The sequence below is a fragment of the Suricata suricatta genome, chromosome 7 (assembly GCF_006229205.1).
Source record: "Suricata suricatta isolate VVHF042 chromosome 7, meerkat_22Aug2017_6uvM2_HiC, whole genome shotgun sequence".
NCBI classification, from domain to species: domain Eukaryota; kingdom Metazoa; phylum Chordata; class Mammalia; order Carnivora; family Herpestidae; genus Suricata; species Suricata suricatta.
The window spans coordinates 101374085-101395008 of NC_043706.1; the positions used below are offsets into that span (position 1 = coordinate 101374085).

At 38.0% G+C, this 20924-nt stretch overlaps 1 protein-coding gene across 1 annotated transcript in view; it reads right to left on the reverse strand.

Annotated features, from left to right (window-relative positions):
* Nucleotides 1–11456, reverse strand: part of ROS1 (ROS proto-oncogene 1, receptor tyrosine kinase) — a 104040-nt gene extending 92584 nt beyond the window's left edge. The window contains exons 1-3 of the mRNA XM_029945461.1: nt 11334–11456; nt 5036–5080; nt 3873–3932 (exon numbers count right to left, since the gene is read on the reverse strand). Coding sequence (XP_029801321.1) covers nt 3873–3932; nt 5036–5080; nt 11334–11456 — 228 coding nt within the window. The remainder of the gene's footprint in view (nt 1–3872; nt 3933–5035; nt 5081–11333) is intronic.
* Nucleotides 11457–20924: the final 9468 nt, after the last annotated feature.

The following is a 20924-nucleotide window of genomic DNA, read 5'->3' on the forward strand; positions in this document are numbered from 1 at the left end:
AATGCATAAGGCCCGACTGGCCAGGAAGGCTGTCTCATCAGGATGTTGAGAAAGAACCACACAGAGATGACCCTGGAGCAAGACCTAAGTGATTTCAAGGAGCTGGGCTCCCCTAGGTCTTCAGGACAAAAGCTGGGATTTTTCTCAGATGGCAACACAAAGCCATAAAAACGTTTTTAGGAACAATATAATCTAATTTGTGTTTTTAATTATTAGGGATAAGCCATCTCACTGGCTAGCATCATTTTCCAACTTATACTTTGCTAAACTAACACTTCTAAGACTATTTCCTCCAAGGAACATGTGCAGAAATTCCCACTTTCCTAGGTTGAAGCATTAACTGTTGAAGTTTGATTTCCTGAAGGTGTGGGTAGCTGAGTTAAAGTATCTATCCACATACCTATCTCTATATCTATGTCTATGAAGCATATATTGCTATTCACTTATACTTTATTTAAAATATTGGGGCGCCTGGGTGGCTCAGTTGGTTTAGCAGCTGACTTCAGCTCAGATCATCATCTCACGGTTCGTGGGTTCGAGCCCCACGTGTGGCTCTGGGCTGACAGCTCAAGAGTCTGGAACCTGCTTCTGATTCTGTGTCTCCTCTCTCTGCCTCTCCCTCATTCATGCTTTCCTCTCTCTGTCTGTCTCTCAAAAGTAAATAACCATTAAAAAATGTTTAAGAATAAAATAGCAAAATATTAATAGAAAAGAACAGAATAATTATGGAAATTATAACACTGTGAGAAAAGTGTACACTATATAAACTCAGAGAACTGGGCAGTACAACGATTGCCAGTGAGCTACAGTTGTGAGCTGCTTCAGCATTTGTGAGGCTTGAACTCTCTCTGCCTTCCTTGACACAGTCTCCCAGGGATGGTTTTGGGAGAGGGGGACGTAATTTTACTTTAATCACAGAAAGATTCTCAGGCAGTTTTTTTTTTTTTTTAATCTCAATCAGGAAAGACCTTTAATTTTTTTTTTTTTTTACATATGGAGTGAATTTTTCTCTCTGTTTCATCACGTCTTAGCCAACCCTGACCCCTCCATCTTTTCCCAAGGAAAAATCACTTTAGGTGCAGAGTAAGCACAGACTATTGAGAATATGTTCCAGTGTAGTTTTGTTTTGTTTTGTTTTTTATTCTCTAATAAAAAGACATTTTCCTATTTAACTAATGGATGGTAATTTATACTCCTTTCCCAGGCAGAATAAAATAATTCTTTTCTCTGGTTTCAAGGACACTTAAATAGAATACAACATAAATTTTAAACTGAGAAATAATGCATTTTACTCATAAACATCTATTGTCGACCTAAAACTAATTTTGAAGGCCATAGAATCCAAAACAGCATGAAGTCCTGTATTATCATAGCAGGGGAAAAAAATAAAACATAAAATATTTAAAAAGCTGTGCTTAAGGATCCTGTCAAAGGAGTTTGTTGAACGAGGAAGAAAATTGCAACTACCATGTTCTTTTTTAATGATAGTCCTGTATTTAATGATAGACCTGTGATTTATGGGGAAGAAGATTAAATCATCAGAGGTAAGGGTATTCCTAGATGTGCACTTTCCTCTCCCCCACCCTTTCCCCATTAGACTCACAGAATTAGAAACTGTCCAATAAAATTAGAGTAGCGTAGATGTATATATGTGAATGTGTGTATACATACACACATATATATGCACACAGTATATAAAACAGCAAATATTTGTGTCAAATATGGAATCTTTCAGTCATTTCTATACCCAGATTCATAGCACTCTTACATGAACATTTCTGTGCTGTGAGAATTACTAACCCTTTTTCATTGTTTTTTATATAATTTTTTTTATTTTTGAGAGAGAGAGAGAGAGAGCAAGCAGGGAAGGGGGAGAGAAAGAGAAAGACAGAGAGGATCTGAAGCAGGTTCTGTGCTGAAAGCAAAGAGCCCAATGAGGGGCTCAAAATTAGGGACCAGATCATGATCTGAGCTGAAGTTGGACACTCAACTGACTGAGCCACCCAAGCTCCTCTCTCTTTATTTTTTAATTAATTTTTTTTTTTTTTAGAGACAGAGTGCAAGCAGGGGAGAGTCAGAAAGAGGGAGAGAGGGAGAATCCAAAATAGACTCCATGCAATTGCTGCTCAGAGTCCAACACAGGGCTCAAACTCATGAAACCGTGAGATCATGACCTGAGCCAAAATCAAGAGTCTGGAGCTTAACCACATAACTGACTGAGCAACCCAGATACCCTGGCTTCATCATTCTTATTTTAATAGCTTTTTAAATATAAGAGATAAAGGCATGGAGTTTGATGACATCTTTGTGATTGCCAACTCACCTCACAAACAGTGGCATAGGTATCATTCTGCAAGAAAAAAAAGAAAAAGAAAACTACTTAACAACCTTAGAGTTATAGATAATTTTAATGACACTTTGCTATATATTTCTTTCAAATTCATTTCTTGACCCACCATTGACAAATAACCAATAAAAAACAATCAAAATAAAAAAGCCCAGAGTTGGGCTTTCCATCCAGGCAGGCCACACTGTATGAATAGCTATACAAGTCATGTTTGCATCGCTGGGGAAATGGTGGAGTCTGATGTCTACTAGAAAACCCGAGGCAAATAAGAGGTAATCTGTGATGGGCCAGGGTAGAGAATGACGAGGTGTTGGCAGATGCCCAGTGGAGACAGAACCTGAAATGAAAACCGCCTATAGCTCTGGCTAGAAAAGGCCAGTAGCTTCCTCTGCCCTGACTGGCTGCTCTGGTGCCCACTCTATTGCCTGGACTGTTGCCCACAACACATGGTACTTCCCATTCACTCCTTGAGCAAGTGCTCTCTGAGCACCTGCTATGTGCCCCCACTGTGTTCTGTGCAGTAGACACAGTGTGAACCAGAAGGAGAGAGACCCACTCTGATGGGCTTATGTGTTAGAGCAAAGGATAGCAAACACATACTAGACAAATAATGATCTTAATTGAAATTTGTAAAAAGTGGTTCCATAGAAAGGTAAGACTGTTTTTAGAATGTGTAATAGTTCCAAAATCCAGAGAGCACCTGCTCCACGTTTTGGTAACTTACATTCTATGGGATACTTAGTTACAAATGTGAGTCGGCCTAAGGAACTCCCATAATAGTGACCTTTGAGGACATATCATACAGGAAAAGCTATGAGCATCATTTGTAAAAATGAATGTCCTTATTTAAATCTCAATGACATAGTTTCACTTATTCTATTATCATCCTATTTTATTGGTGAGAAAACTAAAGTACCAAGAGGATAAGTACCTTACCTAGTTATACACTAAATGGAAAAGCTAGGGTAACTAAATATCAAGTATTTGAGGATGTATTTTCTACATAGAATGGAGTGAACATAGGAACTGTGACTCCTGGATTAGATTGCTGCCATATTCCCTGCAGAGAAACTTTGAGCATGGTCTAGGGCCTTGCTGTCCAAGTGTGACCCAAGGACTACAAGCATCACATCACCTGGGAGCATGTTCCAAGTATAGAATCTCATGTTTTACTTAAGATCTACAGGATCCATTTCTATATTTTAACAAGATCCTCAGATAGTTGTACTTTACAATTTGAGAAGCATAAGACTAGAAAATTTAACAAACACCTGACGTTTTACTAAGAGTCCTTTATGGTTTTGAGCAACTGGGAATTCCTGGGTTCCACGGTTTGCATTAACCTCCCTTGGTCTCCAGTTGCATTAGTAATGTTTATCTCGAATTATGTATCACTATCATATTTTTCCTTTAGAGTCAGGCAAACTAATTGAAAGCCAATGGAAATTCAGATGGGAATCTTCTTAGATGACTTCTCTCTTGAAGGAAATATTGGCATCAACACAAAAACATAATTAATACTTACACACTTCAAAGCACAGTTTTCCTGATCTACAGAGTTCCAAAAATGACATCCTTGGATGCACTACAAGAGATAATAAGAGACTATGGTGACTAAAGAAGTGTGACTTTTTCTTGTCACTTGATAGGGCAACTTAATAACAAAAAGTAATTTAGAAATAGATATCTACCCAGGAATCTGTGGCCTTCAAAGGATCAAGACCGTTGGAATTCTAAGCAGAGCCCTTATATCTACAGGCAGAGCAGGGCTTGGTGTGATTCATTACAGTGGGGTGGGCAGGCCTAGAAGCCGGAGAGCACCCAAACTTCAGGGAGCACACTGTCCACTGGGTGGCTAGCAACAGTGTAGTCCTGGACAGTATGGCATCAAGCATATTGTGGGTCTTTGCCATGTCCTCACACAACAAGCAAAACTCAGGGGCAGCTGGGTGGCTCAGTTGTTTAAGCATCTGACTCTTGATTTTGACTCAGGTGATGATCTCATGGTTCGGGAGTTTAAGCTCCACATCAGGGCTGTCAGTGCAGAGCCTGCTTACAATTCTCTCTCCTTCACTCTCTGCCACTACCCCACTTGTGCGCTCTCTCTCGCTCTCTCTCTCTCTCTCTCTCTCTCTCAAAATAAATAAATAAATAAATGTTAAAATTTAAAAAAAAAAGCAAAACTCAAAACTAGGAACTCAATCAGAAGGCAGCATATCAAAACTTAAATAGGTCAATAGTTTGGGAAGTTGGTTCATGTCAATATTTTGAGTCACTAAAACTTGTTGAATAAATGGATACAGGTGCAGGAAAGCAATAAAGCCTTAAGTGTAATTGTTAGAGGAAACACTGGAGACCATCTAATCCAACCCTCTCAGATAGCACATAATAAAACTAAGTCTCAGAAATATTAAGTATTTGTCCAAAGCCACACAGCAATGTAGAGTCAAAATCACAGAGTTGGATTAATCCTGTGTTCTTTCCTCTTCAACACACTGTGTCTGAGTTCATTTTTTGAATATTCTGTAATTCAGATTTCTCACTATTTTCAATGGAGTTTCCTCCATCAAGGAAAAATAAACAAGACTTTTCTTAGGGATTATTTTTATTTTAATAAAACCTGACCATTGTCCCATTTTTATCAATGCAAACACCATAAACTTCCTAACAATGGAAGCGATTACTCACCGGTTCACTCAGATTATACGGTGTGCCAATTTCAAGTTGCCGGCCCTGGAGTGAAGAAGGAGATAATAAATACCAGCTATCAATGTAGTGATCAGTACAAATACCACACCTTTTTTCTAAAAAACTTCCTGAAATAGGGTTGCCTCCTCCATGCTTTCTAGTAGAAAGTACAATGTTTGAAAGCCATTAAATCAGTCATGGAATCAGGTAAAATGCCAGTGCAAATTATAAGATGGAATGCCTGAGAATTCTGTAGATAAAGGTGGGAGTGAAGGTGCGACCATAAGGAGGAGTTCAGGGCAATGGATAGATTCTGACATTAAATGAGCCTGTGACTTTAGTTGATTCATCAAGTCAAAGGACTCCTAAGTTAAAGATGAATTGTGTTCAGATTATTTAAAGCAGTCTTACTAAGCATAGGGAAGAAATACAAATTCAGAATTTTACATATAGCGAAATATCAGCTTACTCCTTTTTTTCTTATATTTTCACAAATTTTAAGAACTTTTTATGCTGGGGTAAAATAAAAGAAATAGGAACTAAGAGAGAAAAATCTATAAATTGTTCATCCTTTCCCTGGTCATCACGTGAGTAGAGTCCTTAGTAAATAGAAAGGCTTACAAAGGAAGGCAATATTAGGCCTATGATAATCAGATATGTGCCTGAATAGTATTCTTTGGATGTTATCTAATTGTCAATCTGCCTAACTGACTGATTTGGAAGTATGAGCAGAGAATAACTAAGTGAGTGCTCCCAGTACCACTATATTACTTAGAACCTCCCCTGAAAAGTTGATAGATTTGCACCATTGAATTGAAAAGACAATTAATCCAGCAAGGAGCATGCCATCTATCCTTGGCTGCCCCAGCCCTACAAGCAAGATACTTTCCAGGAGATGATAGAAAATCCAAAGGGGCTGTGTATGCGGTTTAAGCATCTCTCGTGGCTTTCTGAATAGCCCACAATTTTCAGAGGAAAGAGAAGATCTGTTTGTCACTAAGTTCACTGAGCACTCTCTCCCCTTCCATGTGAGCACCATTCATTTTGCTCTTCACTCTGCTTAGTACCTGTAACAGTCCAGAGTGATAAGAGATGTTGAATAAATACATATGGAAGGAACAAACCCCTAAATTCAAGATGGCCTATTCCACAGGAATGCTCCAGAAGTCCTGTCTCTTGGAAGTCTCACCTAGTGACCTAGCATTGTGGGAGTTTACTTGAGAAGAAATCAGACCCAGGAACCAAAGAACAAGTGCTGCCCTTTCCACTCTCATTTGATGTGTAAATGAAGATTCCTCTAACTTCTGTTCCCTGACCCCTTGTGTTTTGTTTTTACATAATAAGTACTTAGAGAGTAAGAACTGTATCTTTTAGATTAATTTTGCAAATGTGTGCACAATAGTACTTTGTTTCCATGGTTTTGTTCAAAATGAAGCTTTTGATTATCCTTTATATGATTGAACCATAATCATATAAAATCAAATGTAAGAGTCAATTTGCAATTGAATATTTTCATATACCTTCAAAAATCTATTAGCTCATAAGAACAACAGGGTGGATGCTGGGTAGTTTCTCCATTCCATTTTATCTTTTTTAAAAGGTTTTATTTTTAAGCAATCTCTACACCCAACATGGGGCTTGAATTCACAACCTCTAGGTCAAGAGTCCCACGTTCCTCTGACTGAGCCAGCCAGGCACCTCTCCGTTCCATTTTAAACAATAGGCTAACAGAGATGTTTCTTGGTGACCTCAAAGTCACACTATAACAGTACTGAGTCAAGATTAAATTTAACAGGCTGAATGGAGAGCCCATCAAGTGGTCTTGAGCAAGGTAGCCTCATGAGTCAGGTCTATAGGGTTCTGATGAAGCAGATTTTGTCAACACTCTTCCCTAATCTAATGGGATTCTCTATCCCCCTCCTCATCATCATCATTATAACCACCATTCAGTGAGTGGTTCCTATGTTCCAGGCACTCTACAAGGTGTTTTACACTAAATCTCATTCAGCATCTCAACAGCCCTATTAGGTAAGCATTATTATTAACTCCATTGTACAACTGAGACACAGGGAGGTTTATCAAATTGCCCAAGAGTTAAGATTTAGAGATTTGAGAGTTGTCTCCAGTGACTGTGCTCTTAGCCAAATCACAACACCTTTTGTAATCTTCACCAAATTCACATTCCTCACTTCACAGTTAGGATCCTCAGCAGTTTACTCTAGCTCCACCAATTCCAATGATCTGCTTAAAACACGCAATCCCAGTCCTGGATCTCAAATCTCCTTAACCCATACCTACTGCTTGGCACAACCTTGTCTCTCCAGCCCACCTCAGTCGGAAGTAATTTCATTTCCATACTTTCGACCCTGATAAATGAAAACAGAGCAGAATAGTCTGAATTTTAGTCCCCTATATGACACTTGCTTGTGATGTGATATTTTCCAAGTTACCTGTGCTTTAAACTTAGAGACATAAGTAAGATAATATTTAGTCCACAAAACTCTGTGAGGACTCAAATAATAATGTATTTATTATAATAGTACAGTACCAGGACTTTGGAAATCTAGTGGTAATATTACATGAAAACATGCCGTAAACAGCTTTTTGCAGCTGTATCTCAGATACATTTCTTGATGTGGACGTGTCCATGAGAGTGCTGGCTTATCCCAACTTTGCCGCTATTAATGTTCTTATCTTTGCCAACATAATGAAAGAAAAGTTGACCATTTTGCAATTCTGTAGTTGCTGTGAGGTTGAACATCTATTGCATGCGTGGTGGCCATTTCTGTTTCTTCTTTTCTAAAGTAGGTCTTCATGTTCTAAACTTCTTTTAAATACTTTTAAATATATTAAAGTTGGTAAAATTCTTATTCTCATATTTGATACTTTTTCTATTTTTTGGCCTTGTTTTATTGCATTCTGCTTATTGTCATGTAGCTTAAGTTTCTAAGTCATCGAATTATTAATGATTTCTCCTACGGATTCCATATTTTTGAATCAGCCTTCCTAAGGCATTCCCACTTCAAGATTGTAGAAATATTCTTCCATAATTGATGCAAATATTTCTATAGGATAAAGTCTTGTTTTGTTTTCTTTTTGTCATTTATATATATTTAAACCACAGTATTTTTGTAAAGCACACTATTTTTTAATACCTCCTGAAATCTATTTTGAAACTTCCAGTATTGGAAGGAGTTAGATTTTTTTTTTAATTGTTTAAACCTAAGACTATACTTTCAGGGATCATTTCTATAGTTTGTTAAATTGTTTAAACCTTTTTAAAAAGACTTTATTTTCTTAGAGTAGTTTTAGATTTACAGCATAATTGAGATTGAGGTATGGAGATTTCCTAAATACCTTCTGCTCCCACACATGCATAGTCTCCCCCATTATCAACATTACTGACCAGAATAATGCACTTTTTACTAAGAGTAAATCTACATGGACACAATATAATCACCCCAAGTCCGTAGTGTGCCTTAGAGCTCACTTGTGGAGTTGTATATTCTGTGGGTTTGGACAAATATGTAGTGACGTATATCCATCACTGTATCACACAGAGTATTTTCACTGTTCCAACAATCCTCAGTGCTCTAGTCATCTCTCCCACCACATACAAACTCATTCCTGGCAAACACTGATCTTTTCATTGCTTCCATAGTTTTGCCTTTTCCAAAATGTAATGTGGTTGGAATCATACAATAAGTAAGTAGTCTTTTCAGATTAGCTTCTTTCACTTAGTATATGCCTTGAAGTTTACTCTGTGTCTTTTCATGGCCTGATAGCTCATTTCTTTTTAGCTCTGAATAATATTTCATTGTCTGGATGTGCCACAATTTATGTATCCATTCATCCACTGAAGGAAAGTATTATTTTTTGTTCTAAAGAAATAGCTCTGCTTTGGTCTGAATTGCCATCTTTATCAGATTTCCCTCTCCTTTATGTGCCTGGTTTAATTTCTAGACTGTATTCTGTTGTACTGGCCTAGCCATTCCTACGCCAATGCAAACGGTGTTGATTTCTGGATATTTTATGGAATGTTTGGATTCTGGTTTTGTTCTATTATCTTGTTATAAAGTTATATATTGATCTACAAGAAAGGTATTGATATTTGTGCTTTTTTAAACAGGGTAAACTTCTGAACTCTATTGTTTCTAACGGTCTTTTATCAAATTGAATTGGTGCTTCTAGGAGCATTTCTCAACACCAGTTCTTCAGTTGCTGGGACTTGTTAATAAAAAGAAAAGATTTTGTTGCCAAAACAAATCCGAAAATTATGATTAAATGAACCCACTAACATGTTGTTATGGCCTGTGAATCTACAAAAAGCTGGCAAAAAGTATTCCCATAAGTTATTTGACCAGGAATCTCTTTTGTCTCTCTTTCATAAAGGATCTCACTATACTAGTGTTCTGAAGAACATTACTTATTTTTTGTTCTCTGCACCACAGACACATATAACTCAAAAATATCAAGTCAGTTAATATATTCAACTAGCACATACAGATCCCTCAATTGATGTAAAATACTCATAGTTACCCATAGAACTATGATTTGTGCATTTGTGGATAGCAATTCTAGCATTCCTGTGGACAAGACTTCGTGTTTCTTTTTAAAAAGCAAAGATGCCTCCTTATCAAGGACCACCGTGAAATCAAAGATTACCTTCACAGCAAATGTTCGGCTAAAAGAATGGAGCATCAAAAATCCCAACAGTATAATAAACTCGAACACTTTCCCTGTCTTTTCCCCTGATCCATGGCTATATATTCACTGTTCATTCACCTAGGTTTGGTCGCTCTGGGCTTGACGTGGGAGGCCCAGATGGAGAACCTTTCTTACAGTCACCAGTGAAATTGGCAGACCATGTCTCTGCGGCCACGACCACATCAGCTGTGCCTTGTCCGTAGGTGGTGAACGGAAGGCAGTGCACCAGGGAACAAACTGCCCACTCGGACTGCCTGAGACCAAGGAACCCACACAAAGACGAGAGAAAACTAAAGTTAACTAAAAGAGTAAACAAAAGAAAATAAAATAAATAAACTAGAGACTACAATAATGGGAACAACCAACATCAATTTTGATAGTGTGGGGAAATTTACAAATGATGGTGGTAGCTTTATCGAATGAAAATAGTCTAAATATATTGAAGATCTTGTTCCCATAAAAACTTCAGGGTATAGGAAAAACTTAAAATGTAATGTTAAATGAAAAAGGTGAGTACCCAGCTGTATGTAAAATTACATACATATTAGAAGAAAGAATACTTTTTTCTTTATTCTCTATTTCTTATTCTTCCATTTTTAAGTTTAGGTGAAAACTGTAAAAACCTGAGGCATACAATTCTACACGAATGGCAATGAAATCTTCAACAATGAATTATATAAAATACCAAACTTCTCAAAAAGTGCTACTATCCATAGTAAGCTTAGGTAGTGTTTTAAAGTAGTTTAAATTAAGCCAGAAGAGTGTAACAGGAATAAATATCTTTTGCATCTGCCTCAGACTCCTATCTCCAATACTTTAACATGACAATGAGTGCTGTATTTGGTACTTTAACTATTCTAAAATGTAGAAATATAAATAGTATAACCTGTAAGCTATCTTGCTATTTTCTTTGTCTTTAGATAAGAAGAGTGCATCATCTTATCTAGAATGCATTTAGCTTGACAGTTGATTCAGTGGCGGTTTTAAGCACCACTAAGTCACAATAACTGAAAGATATGTAACAATTTATATAGGAAGGGTGACACCCAGAAATGAGAAGAAAAACATCAATTTTCTAACCAAAAAACTCATTACTGAAAAAATTACAAATGCACAGAGAGAGGTAAAGGAATTTAGAAACGATTCTTGCTTTTCAAATAAAATGTTCTATCCCGCAGCTGTGACTGCTTCCCTGGGCATCCACTCCCTATACCACCGTCCACCCACAATATAAACAGTACCGCAGTCTGCAGCTCGCAGGCATTGCCCTGCGGCCAAACCTATTTCTTGCTTCAAGACAAACAGAAATGGTTTTGCAATAAATGAGTTTAAATTGATACTTTTAAAGCATGCAAAATCTATTGCATTTAAGCCTCTCTAACCCAAGTCATATGCCTCCCACACACACAAATCTATGAACAGATAAAGAACTAAAATAGCTCCCCTACCTTCTGTAGAATCTTTCTTGTCTTGCTACCACTTCTTATGAGAATATTTCTCATAAAGAGAAAATAACTCACTCATTTGTAAGAACCTGAATTTTCCATGTTCCGATTCCTGCAAAGACAAATATCAGACCAGCAGAACTTACCAGGCTGGTTACACATGACTTGAGGCAGCCGTTTAAGACTGTGCACCGCGCCGCAGAAATCCATACGTAGCCAAGAGACACAAACTTGACAAGTCTCAGAACAAGCCAGCAAATGTTCTTCATCGCGTCACCAATGGCGATCTTAGATGACTGTTCTTCTCATTTTCTCCATTTCACTACATCAACTCTTTAAGTTTCAGTTGAAAGAGTAGCTGGTGGAGTTTGGGGGGGGTGATATGTTAGGATATCTTTGCCTTTTAAAATAATATTTAGACCTTTTACTTGAGACCTTTGAATCCTAGACAGCTTGTAACATTCACAAAGCAGCTATTTCATAATTTAGTTTCCTTTTACTCTCATAAAGAAAGTCACTCACTGTCTAAAGGTTAGAGCTTAGAAGTGCGCTTCACACGGGAAGTAAACAATGTAGAAAACGCAAACTGTATTTCAGCAAGCATGTGACATGTGCGCAGTCTGAAACTGGAACACTTCAGATCATCCACCACTTCACTTCTCTGAGGTTGGTTCAGCTATGCAGGAAACTGGCTTCTGACCATCTATACTTTAGCAAACAGTAACACTCTTATAATGAAGAATTATCAGAAAAATAAAACCAAACGATGCTGCAGAGCAGAAAAACAGAACCCTTTGAAATACATATTTTGAAATTAAAAAGCAAATAAAGCTGAAATTAATAGACAAATACTAAAGACAAGGAAGTTTGTTAGCGCACTTTGAGAACTTCACTACATATTAACTAAAAGACTGCCTTATCAAAGCTATTGAGACAGAGAGCTGAAACCAGCCACTGTCTAAGATATGTACAAGTGTAGCTGTCTTGAAAAGGAAATATTGTACAAATTTCAGTTAGCCTGACATCAAGATAAAGTTAAGAATTTGAACTCTGCAAGGTACAGAAGTGAGTCATTCTGGAGAGCTACTTTTTAGATTGCTGGGGGTTAACTTGTTAAGGCCCGATAATTTTGTTTGCTGTTTTTTCTTATGACTTAAGTATCAAATAAACTTCCATGTCATTTTTTAAAATTGTTTTTATGTCTTATTTTATATTTGAGAGAGACAGACAGAATGCAAGCAGGGGAGGGGCAGAGAGACAGAGACAGACTCTGAAGCAGGCTCTAGGCTGTGAGCTGTTAGCACAGAGTTTGACATGGGGCTTGAACTCACAAACAGTGAGATCATGACCTGAGCCAAAGCCGGACACTTAACTGACTGAGCCACCCAGGCACCCCAAACTTCCATGTCATCGTCATCGTCTTCTTCTTCTCCTTCTCCTTCTTCTTCTTCTTCTTCTTTTTTTTTTTAATGAAAAAAAAAAAACTTTAACAATAAAAAAAATAAGGTCATTGCATTGGGCCCTAATCCAATATAATGGATGTCTTTTTATTTACTTATTTTTAATTTATATCCAAGTCAGTTAGCATATAGCTCTATACCATGTCTTCTTAAATAAATTATACTAATGTAACAAGTTTTTTTTACTGCCACCAGGTTCTCATTGTGAGCAATACATCCATGGGTTTTATTTTTAAAGCTGAATAGCTTTGAGCAAATGTTGACAAAACTGTTGTATAACATACAGACAGATGGTACTGACTCCAGAACTGACCCCTAAAGCTTATTGTCTTGCAAAAAATTCCACACTGCCACCTGATCTTTGTTCATTCTCTCCATTCTAAACAATGCAGATTAAAGAATATACAACTACCTGATTTCCTGGTCAGAGGAAAACGGCCATCTTTCCACAAAATACAGATTTAAATCAGAGAAAAAATTTCCTTGTCTATGGGATTCCCCTCTCCAACAGAAGGTATCTTCTTCACTGTGGTACCTATGTCTTTTGCCGTAATAGCACAAATAATATTTGTAACATTTATTTCACTAACAAAATGGACCACTAAGTACTTCCTTGATGTAGCTTTATTGGGGGAAGGTGAAAAAGAAATAACTTTCAGTTTCAAGATCTTGTGTTTACTCTGTTTTTTGGAATTTAAATGGCACTTAATTACACACATGAAAAACGGACTGTGTTCAAAGATATTTGTTATGGAATTGCTTATATCAAGAGATTGGAAACAAGCTAACAGTCCTATAATATAATACTGGATCAATCAATTCATATATCTTCTCCAGGTGATTTTTCCACATGGGCTTGTTTGGACTTCTTCCCAGCAGGATGGTCTCGAAGCAAGTGGAGAGCTGACATGGGGGCTCGGAGCCTTGGTAGAAGTGCTCCAATGCTAAGCTGCCTTGTCTTTTATGATTCAGCTTCAGAAATCATAGTTACCTTTGCTGCATTTTATTGGTTGCCAGAGAGTCATAAAACTGCCCAGAATCGAGGAGAAGGAAATAGGCCCCACCTCTTGAAGTGAAAATAACGAGGTTTGAGAACATGGAGGATGAAAGAGATTGTTGCACTACTTGGAAACTACAGTCAGCCACCAAATGGGCAGTCGTCATTTGCCTCGTTCTAAAAGGCAGACATTTTGTTACTTTTTAAAGTAATCTCTACTCCCAACAGGGGTTCAAACTCATGACCCCGAGATCAAGAGTCACATGTTCTTCTACCCACTATGCCAGCAAAGCACCCCAAAAGGGCAGAAATTTTAGTTACCACAGTTTAGTTAAATAATACCAGTCTTCAAACAATATAGTCCAAACATTAGTCAGCACAATATATAACTGTGAGGAATTTCATTAAGTCCAAAGTTCTCTGCTATTTCTTTATTAGAATGAGTTTTACAATTCATTAGCAACAGCATTGATTTGATAAGATCAAATATATCTGAGTTCTAAAATTATTTTTATTGAAAATATAGAATATATATCCTGAAACTTAATTGTACTCCATCAGTATCATATAACTCCAGGGAAATGAAATGTACAGTCATCAAAAGGAGTTCCAAACAATGACCTTTTAGACTCTCAGACTGAAGAGGGGTCATGCCAATATTCAAGGCCTTAAGAATTTTCCATACAAGCAACATCTTACTCATGCACATATCTCTGCCATCATCCCTTTCTCCTCCTCAGGCCCGCTAGAACCTGACCATGGTCTGTTGTGGCACATAAGCTAAAACTTGAAATTGGCCCAAAGATACACATTGGTCATCACCAGGGCAATCATTGTTTCTCCGAAGGGATATTTGGTGGCAGGGGGGCGGGGGACAGTCATTGTCTCTCTTGTAAGTTCCTTGCACCCACTGTACGTTATCTTTATGCCTCAGGGAAGGGATGATGCTGCAGAATGAAAGAAGGAAAATATTAAATAATTAGCTTTTGAGTTTCAAGAATCAAGGTCTCAGCCTAGAGGAATGGAAGCTTAAAAAAATAAAATTCAGCGGCTAGTCAGCAATTTCATTCTACTACATTATTATCAAATTAAAATTTATTTTAGCCTCGGTGGTTAAAATGCAAAAATAGGCTATTTGACATTCTTATTCTCAGCATTCCTTGCCTAAGGCTTGAAAATGGAAAGAAGATCAATCAGTGCCTGTTTTTTGCTTTATATAATGAAAAAATCACAATGCAAAGGCATAATTTGGGGTCTGGGTTGTTTTTGTTATTTGGGGGGGGGCTGGGGGTTGTTTTGTTTTTGTTCTTTGTTTTTTGGGGTTTTTTTGTTTTTGTTTTTGTTTTTGTTTTTGGCTCTTCTCAAACTTTTATTTACCTCTAAGTGCTCAGGGGATTTCATTACTGTTGCTGTTATTGTTACTATTGTAGTTCAGAGTCTTTTTCCCTGCTACTTCCATTCTGGGGGCTTTTTCAGAAGCCATAAATTCTAAAAGGCTGGCTTTTTAAGTGGTCACTCTTTCTTTGTATAAGTTATTGAACAATCATTAAAAATCAGCCCAGAGTTCTGCACATAAAGTTGACCCTGGGACAGCATGAGAGTTAGTGGCACCCAGAGCCCTCCACAATCTGTATGTAAGGTTTACCTCCCCCAAATCATAATTTCTAATAGCCTCCTGCCGACCAGAAGCCTTACTGAGAACACAAATAGTTGATTAGCACATATTTTATATGCTATAGCTATCATCCACTGTATTTTTACTATAAATTAAGAAAAGAAACTAGAGAAAAGAAAATTCAAAAAGCGCAATAAAGAGTTTTTGATGGTTTAAGGAAATCCATACCATAATATTAGGTAAAAAGAAGTATATAAATTTCTATCGTGTATTCTAAGACTATCTCAATTATGAAAAAAAGAAAAAGTGGGTAGAAATATACAAAAGTATGTTTTCATGACCCTTTCTCCATTTCCCATCTTGTCTATGAGCCACACACTACAGAAAGAGTGTATTGCTTTCATTGCAGCCTTTGGACACATTTCACAGCACCCGCCCTCATCTGCTCCCTGACTCCCTGTGTCCACGGCCCTCAACCTCTCTCAGGTGAATCTTCAACCGCTGACTCACCTGTATCACCAGGTTGGGTTCCCTATCCTATCATTGGCTAGAATTGAATCATTCCATAGATGAGGGCTGCACAGAATCAACTTTGGCTGGATTTCTCCCTTTAAACTTGTGATCCACTTGCCATTTATTAAGTTTCTGCCCAGAGTCGAGGGGTTCCATAAACTTTGGATAGATATCTGTAGGTTTGTATCTTCACAAATAATGTGCTCCTTGACCCCTGATTCCCGCCATGCACCAGCTGCTGGCTGGATAGCCTCCAGTCACCTCCACTGGCCTCCGTGGCTCACATTTGTGTTCAGAGTGCTAACACTCCTCTAAGGTTTGTCCTGACCCTGCTGCCTATAGATGAAGGACATCCCCCCACCACTCCTTCCAGGCACCCAGTGCCTTCTTAACCCTTATTCTTTATTTTTTAAATTTTTTTAATGTTTATTTGTGAAAGAGACAGAATGTGAGTGGGAAAGTGGCAGAGGGAGAGAGGGAGACACAGAATCCAAAGCAGGCTTCAGGCTCTGAGCTGTCAGCACAGACCCTGATGCAGGGCTGGAGCTCAGGAACTGTGAGACCATAACCTAGGCTGAAGTCAGACACTTAACCGACTGAGCCATTCAGGTCCCCCTAAATCCTTGGTCTTGAGAAAAGTATTGCTCTTTATTTAATTCTCTCAAATACTTGTATTTTCTAGCCTTCTAATCTGATCATAGGCTAAAAGACATTAAGTCTTCACGGAAGATACTTTCAGTGGTTCAGACCAGATATTGGAGGACAGCTTAAACATTTTACTTAAAGCCAGCCCTGGATTCAAATGCTTTGGTAATAGAGTAAACAGGTGTTCAAAGGCAAAGTCAGGCCCCTAAACCTTTGTCCCTGCTCCCAGCCTCCAGATGTAGAGGAGCCAGTCTATGGAGGGTTTTCACAGTTCTCCCTCAAAAGTGCTGCGACCTCTGTTCTATCCCCTGGGGTGCTGAGGCCCAGGGGTCCCCTATCACACGGCATCACCAATGAACCTGCACATCACCCCCCATACCCCACCACTGACACTGTCTTCTTGGGCTAGAATTGCTGCTGTTTCAAACCCTTATCCCAGGCAGGAAATACAGGACTGAGAAAAGAAAACAACTGCCCAAGGACAGATGGTGGGCAGAGGTCAGGAAAATCACCCACGCAGATCACCAAGGCAGGGGACTGATGTGAGGCGTAGGCAAGGGAGGGGGTCTGGGACTTCGACCCATGAACCCCAAGCCCCAGGACTTTCTTCTTCTAATGCAATCACACATTTTAAGAAATGTATGATTATAGTTGTAATTATTACGTGACATTAGAAAAATTCCAACATTGGCCTTATTCCAGATTCTGAGAAAACAATGAATGGGGAAGAAAAAAGGAAACTCTACTCCTAATTAATTAAATCTCTTGTATTATTGACCATTTATGACTAAGTAGTCTGAGCACAAAACCAATTAGCTTTGAATACTAACTTCAGACTTAAAAATATCTTCCTTGGTGTGCCTGGGTGGCTCAGTCATTTAAGTGTCTGACTTTGGTTCAGGTCATTATCTAGTAGTTCGTGGGTTAGAGCCCCATGTCCAGCTCTGTGCTGACAGCTCAGAGCCTGGAGCCTGCTTCGGATTCTGTGTGTCTCCCTCTCAGCCCCTCCCCTGCTCATTCTCCGTCTCTTTCTCTCTCAAAAAGAAAATAAAACATTAAAAAAATGTTAATGTCTTCATAAGAATACAACAAAGTTCACCTAGGACAGAGAAGAATGGGAATCTTGAAGATTTCCTTGCTTCAAAAATTATTGCAGTGGTGAAGAGAGTTCATGGAACAGCAGAAAATGGTTCTTGACCCTTAACACGTATGGAGAGTTTATGAGGTGGTAGACATGGTATTGGGTTCCAATGTACTTTATTTCTCTTTCCCCACAACAGGTCTCTAGATCCAAAGCCCACACCTTCTCTATCTTCTGGAACTAGTACAGTAGTTAGAACAAGGATTCCCATGTAGGCCTGTATCCAATCCTGGCTACCCCTGTGAGCTAAGTGACCTTGGCAGTTACTTCATTTCCATACTCATCCGAAAAGGCAGATAACAGATTCAAACTCAAAGTTTTAGGACCTGCCACGTGGTAAGTTCTTACTCAATTTCTTCTTGTTTAAGAATTTTGTCACTTGAGATATTCTGGTTGTTCCAGTTAAAATGGTCATAATGATTTGCTGAATAAATACTCAACAGTTATTGAGTACCTACTATTTGCCAAAGAATCTGCAAGGCATTGTAAAGACAACAATAAACCAAACAAATAAAAATCCTTGTCCTTATTTGGATAGGGGTCAGAGGAAGACAAACATATGTGCACAGGTAAAACGTATGCTAAGTTACTATATGGTAATAAATTCTGAAGAGAAAAAGGACAGGTGTGCAAGAATAGAGGGCTGTTTGCAGGTGGCTAGTTTAGATATTATAGCATTATGTAAACTCTATGTAATTTTGTTTATTATTAAGTGAGACATAAAATTACTATTTTAATTGGAATGGTGAATTGCTTTTGCTAATATAAAAAAGGGTATCTATTCACAAATTTGAACGTTTGCACAAACATGGTTTTCTTTAGCTATTTATATATAATCAAAAGGTTTCTCAATCTCCTCAACTATTTTCAAAGAGAGTACTTGGACCACTTCCAAGTAAAGATTACAGCTCAGAGCAAAGTGCTTTCTTTCAGAAGTTCTTATGGCTACTAAAATGATATACATGGTTTAAACTCAGGGAGGATGAAGAAACAGGAGATCATGACTTCAGATTTAGCAAGGATCTGCAGGTCTTCATTAAATCACCTGATCTACATTTGCAAATATTGTAACAAGTATATCAAAGTTTCCAGTTGTATCCTTTGCTACAAAGAGAAATTTTGCAATGCAAAATGATTGCAAACCCCTTCTAAAATGGGGGTTTATAATAATATACTTTACATTTAAAATAATTAATATTTATTGTGGCGCCTGGGTGGCTCAGTTGGTTAAGCATCTGACTTCAGCTAGGGTCCATGATCTCACAGTTCGTGAGTTCAAACTCTGCATTGTGCTCTGCACTCAGTGTGGAGCCTGCTTGAGTTGAGATTTTCTCTCTCTCTCTTCTCTCTGCTCCTGCCCACCACACTTTTTTTCTCTCTCTTTCAATATAAATAAACTTTAAAAAAATATATAAAATAAGTAATATTGATTTAAATTGTTAATATACTTAAATCATTATATTAAAATTCTTAATTCTTATTTATATTTAAATTGTTGAATTTTTAAAATATTTTATTACTAAAATATAAATTTATAATATATTAATTGTAGCATAACAATTAATATAATGTATAATATACTCAAATATTATTAAATGCATTAAATAGTATAATTTAGTATTACTAAAAATATATTTGACAACATAATTTAGACCACCACATTCACAAGATCTCCATGCCCTGTGTTTTTTGGTTTTTGGTTTTTGGTTTTTTTTTTTACCCCTTCCCCAATGCCCTGTTTTTTAATCTTCTCCCTGGAAGAACCCTGACAGCAAAGCAAAATTAATGAGTTAAGTGGGGATAATGGCCATCATTGGACTTGAGCTTTGAGTTTTGAGCTTTGAGCTTCTCGTGAGCTCACATTTTCTTTGTATCTCCAATTTTGGCTTACACTTGATGCCAAATTAGCATTTTACTCTGTTACATGCTTAAATATAAAAAGCAGTGAAAAATTGAGTAAACACTGGACCTACCTCATTTCAGATTTCTTCAAGTGAGATCATGTTTGTGTTAAAACATTTTCAGCTTCTTATTCTGATTCTCAGTCAAGAGCTTCTAAATAGATACACTATAATAAAAGTAAGAATATAAAATCATAACAGATAAGACGAAGTCCTTGCTCCACTCCCATCATGCAGGTGATACAGAAATGTTTGTGGGTGATGACTATGGCTATAAATGGGATAAGTTCTGATGTCAAAAATTCAAAGAACTCAGTATTTTCCCTGGTAGTTTATTCCGCCCACATGGGAAGGATGGGTTTTAATTAAGCCTCAAGAGCACAGGCCTGTTATTTACGAGTAAGATTTGTCCCAGATATTAAACATTCTTATCCAACCACAGTGCACTGTCTTCAGCCAAGGTGGCTGTGTGTTTTAATATGACATGTAGTGCGATTGCACACAGCAGATCACCTCCGGTAGTCAGCATTGTGCTTTTCCAGCTTTTGTATCTGCCTTGGATTCTCACTGAAGTACTCACCATGAAACCCTGGCCCAGTTGTTTTCAGGGTTCTTCTCAAGAGCCCAACAATCCACTCCAAGCAATTTATTTCAAGTGTGTTACAAGAGAATTGTGAAGTCTTCCTTATGCCATCTCCATTCTGAGTCTCTACTTCCATCTGTTCCTCTGGAAACTGAATAGTAAGAGTTGCTCAGAGGAACAAGCGAGCCTGTAAATGAATCTCAAGTGTCCCAGCTGAGAGGGCTGTGGTAAAAAGGCTGCCTCCCTGTTCACAGGACAAGCACTGCCCTCGAGGGGAGTGGACAGTTTGTCTGGAAGGACAGGTGCACAGCCTCTCTACTCCTGATGCATGAGTCACCAGACGCCACTTCAGACTTTGGACACTTTGTTCTGATCAGATCTTATTGCAGCACTTGGAAACGTGGACAAGACGTCTGCTGAAGCTAATGTTATACCAACACGCAGTGTAAAACTCAGGTGCTCCCCTGCTTACACCACTCTGGCACCTTCCCATTTCCCTTAGGATTGTTAAGTTAATTAAATAAGGAAGCCATTAGACTGAAGTGGCTTTAATGCTTTAGTTGCTTAAAAAGGAAACCAAAACCTAAGCCTGTAAATGCCTAAAGGTTAAGAAATTGAATCCTAGGGGCAACCAGTGATGAACGAACGGCCAACTAGGCTTTTCCCAAATATAGCAATTGTTGAATCAAATAATTTCCTTGCTTTGCGTCTATACCTTCTCTACATGAGGACTTTCCCTAACCCCTGTTGGCAGAGTGCTCCTAACTACTTCCAGCCCCGCACATCCTGATTAGAATCTATATTTACTCCAATAAACTCTTAAAAGTGTTAATATGCTTCAGTTTACCTTTTGACAGTTTCATCTCTAAAATCCCTAAAATG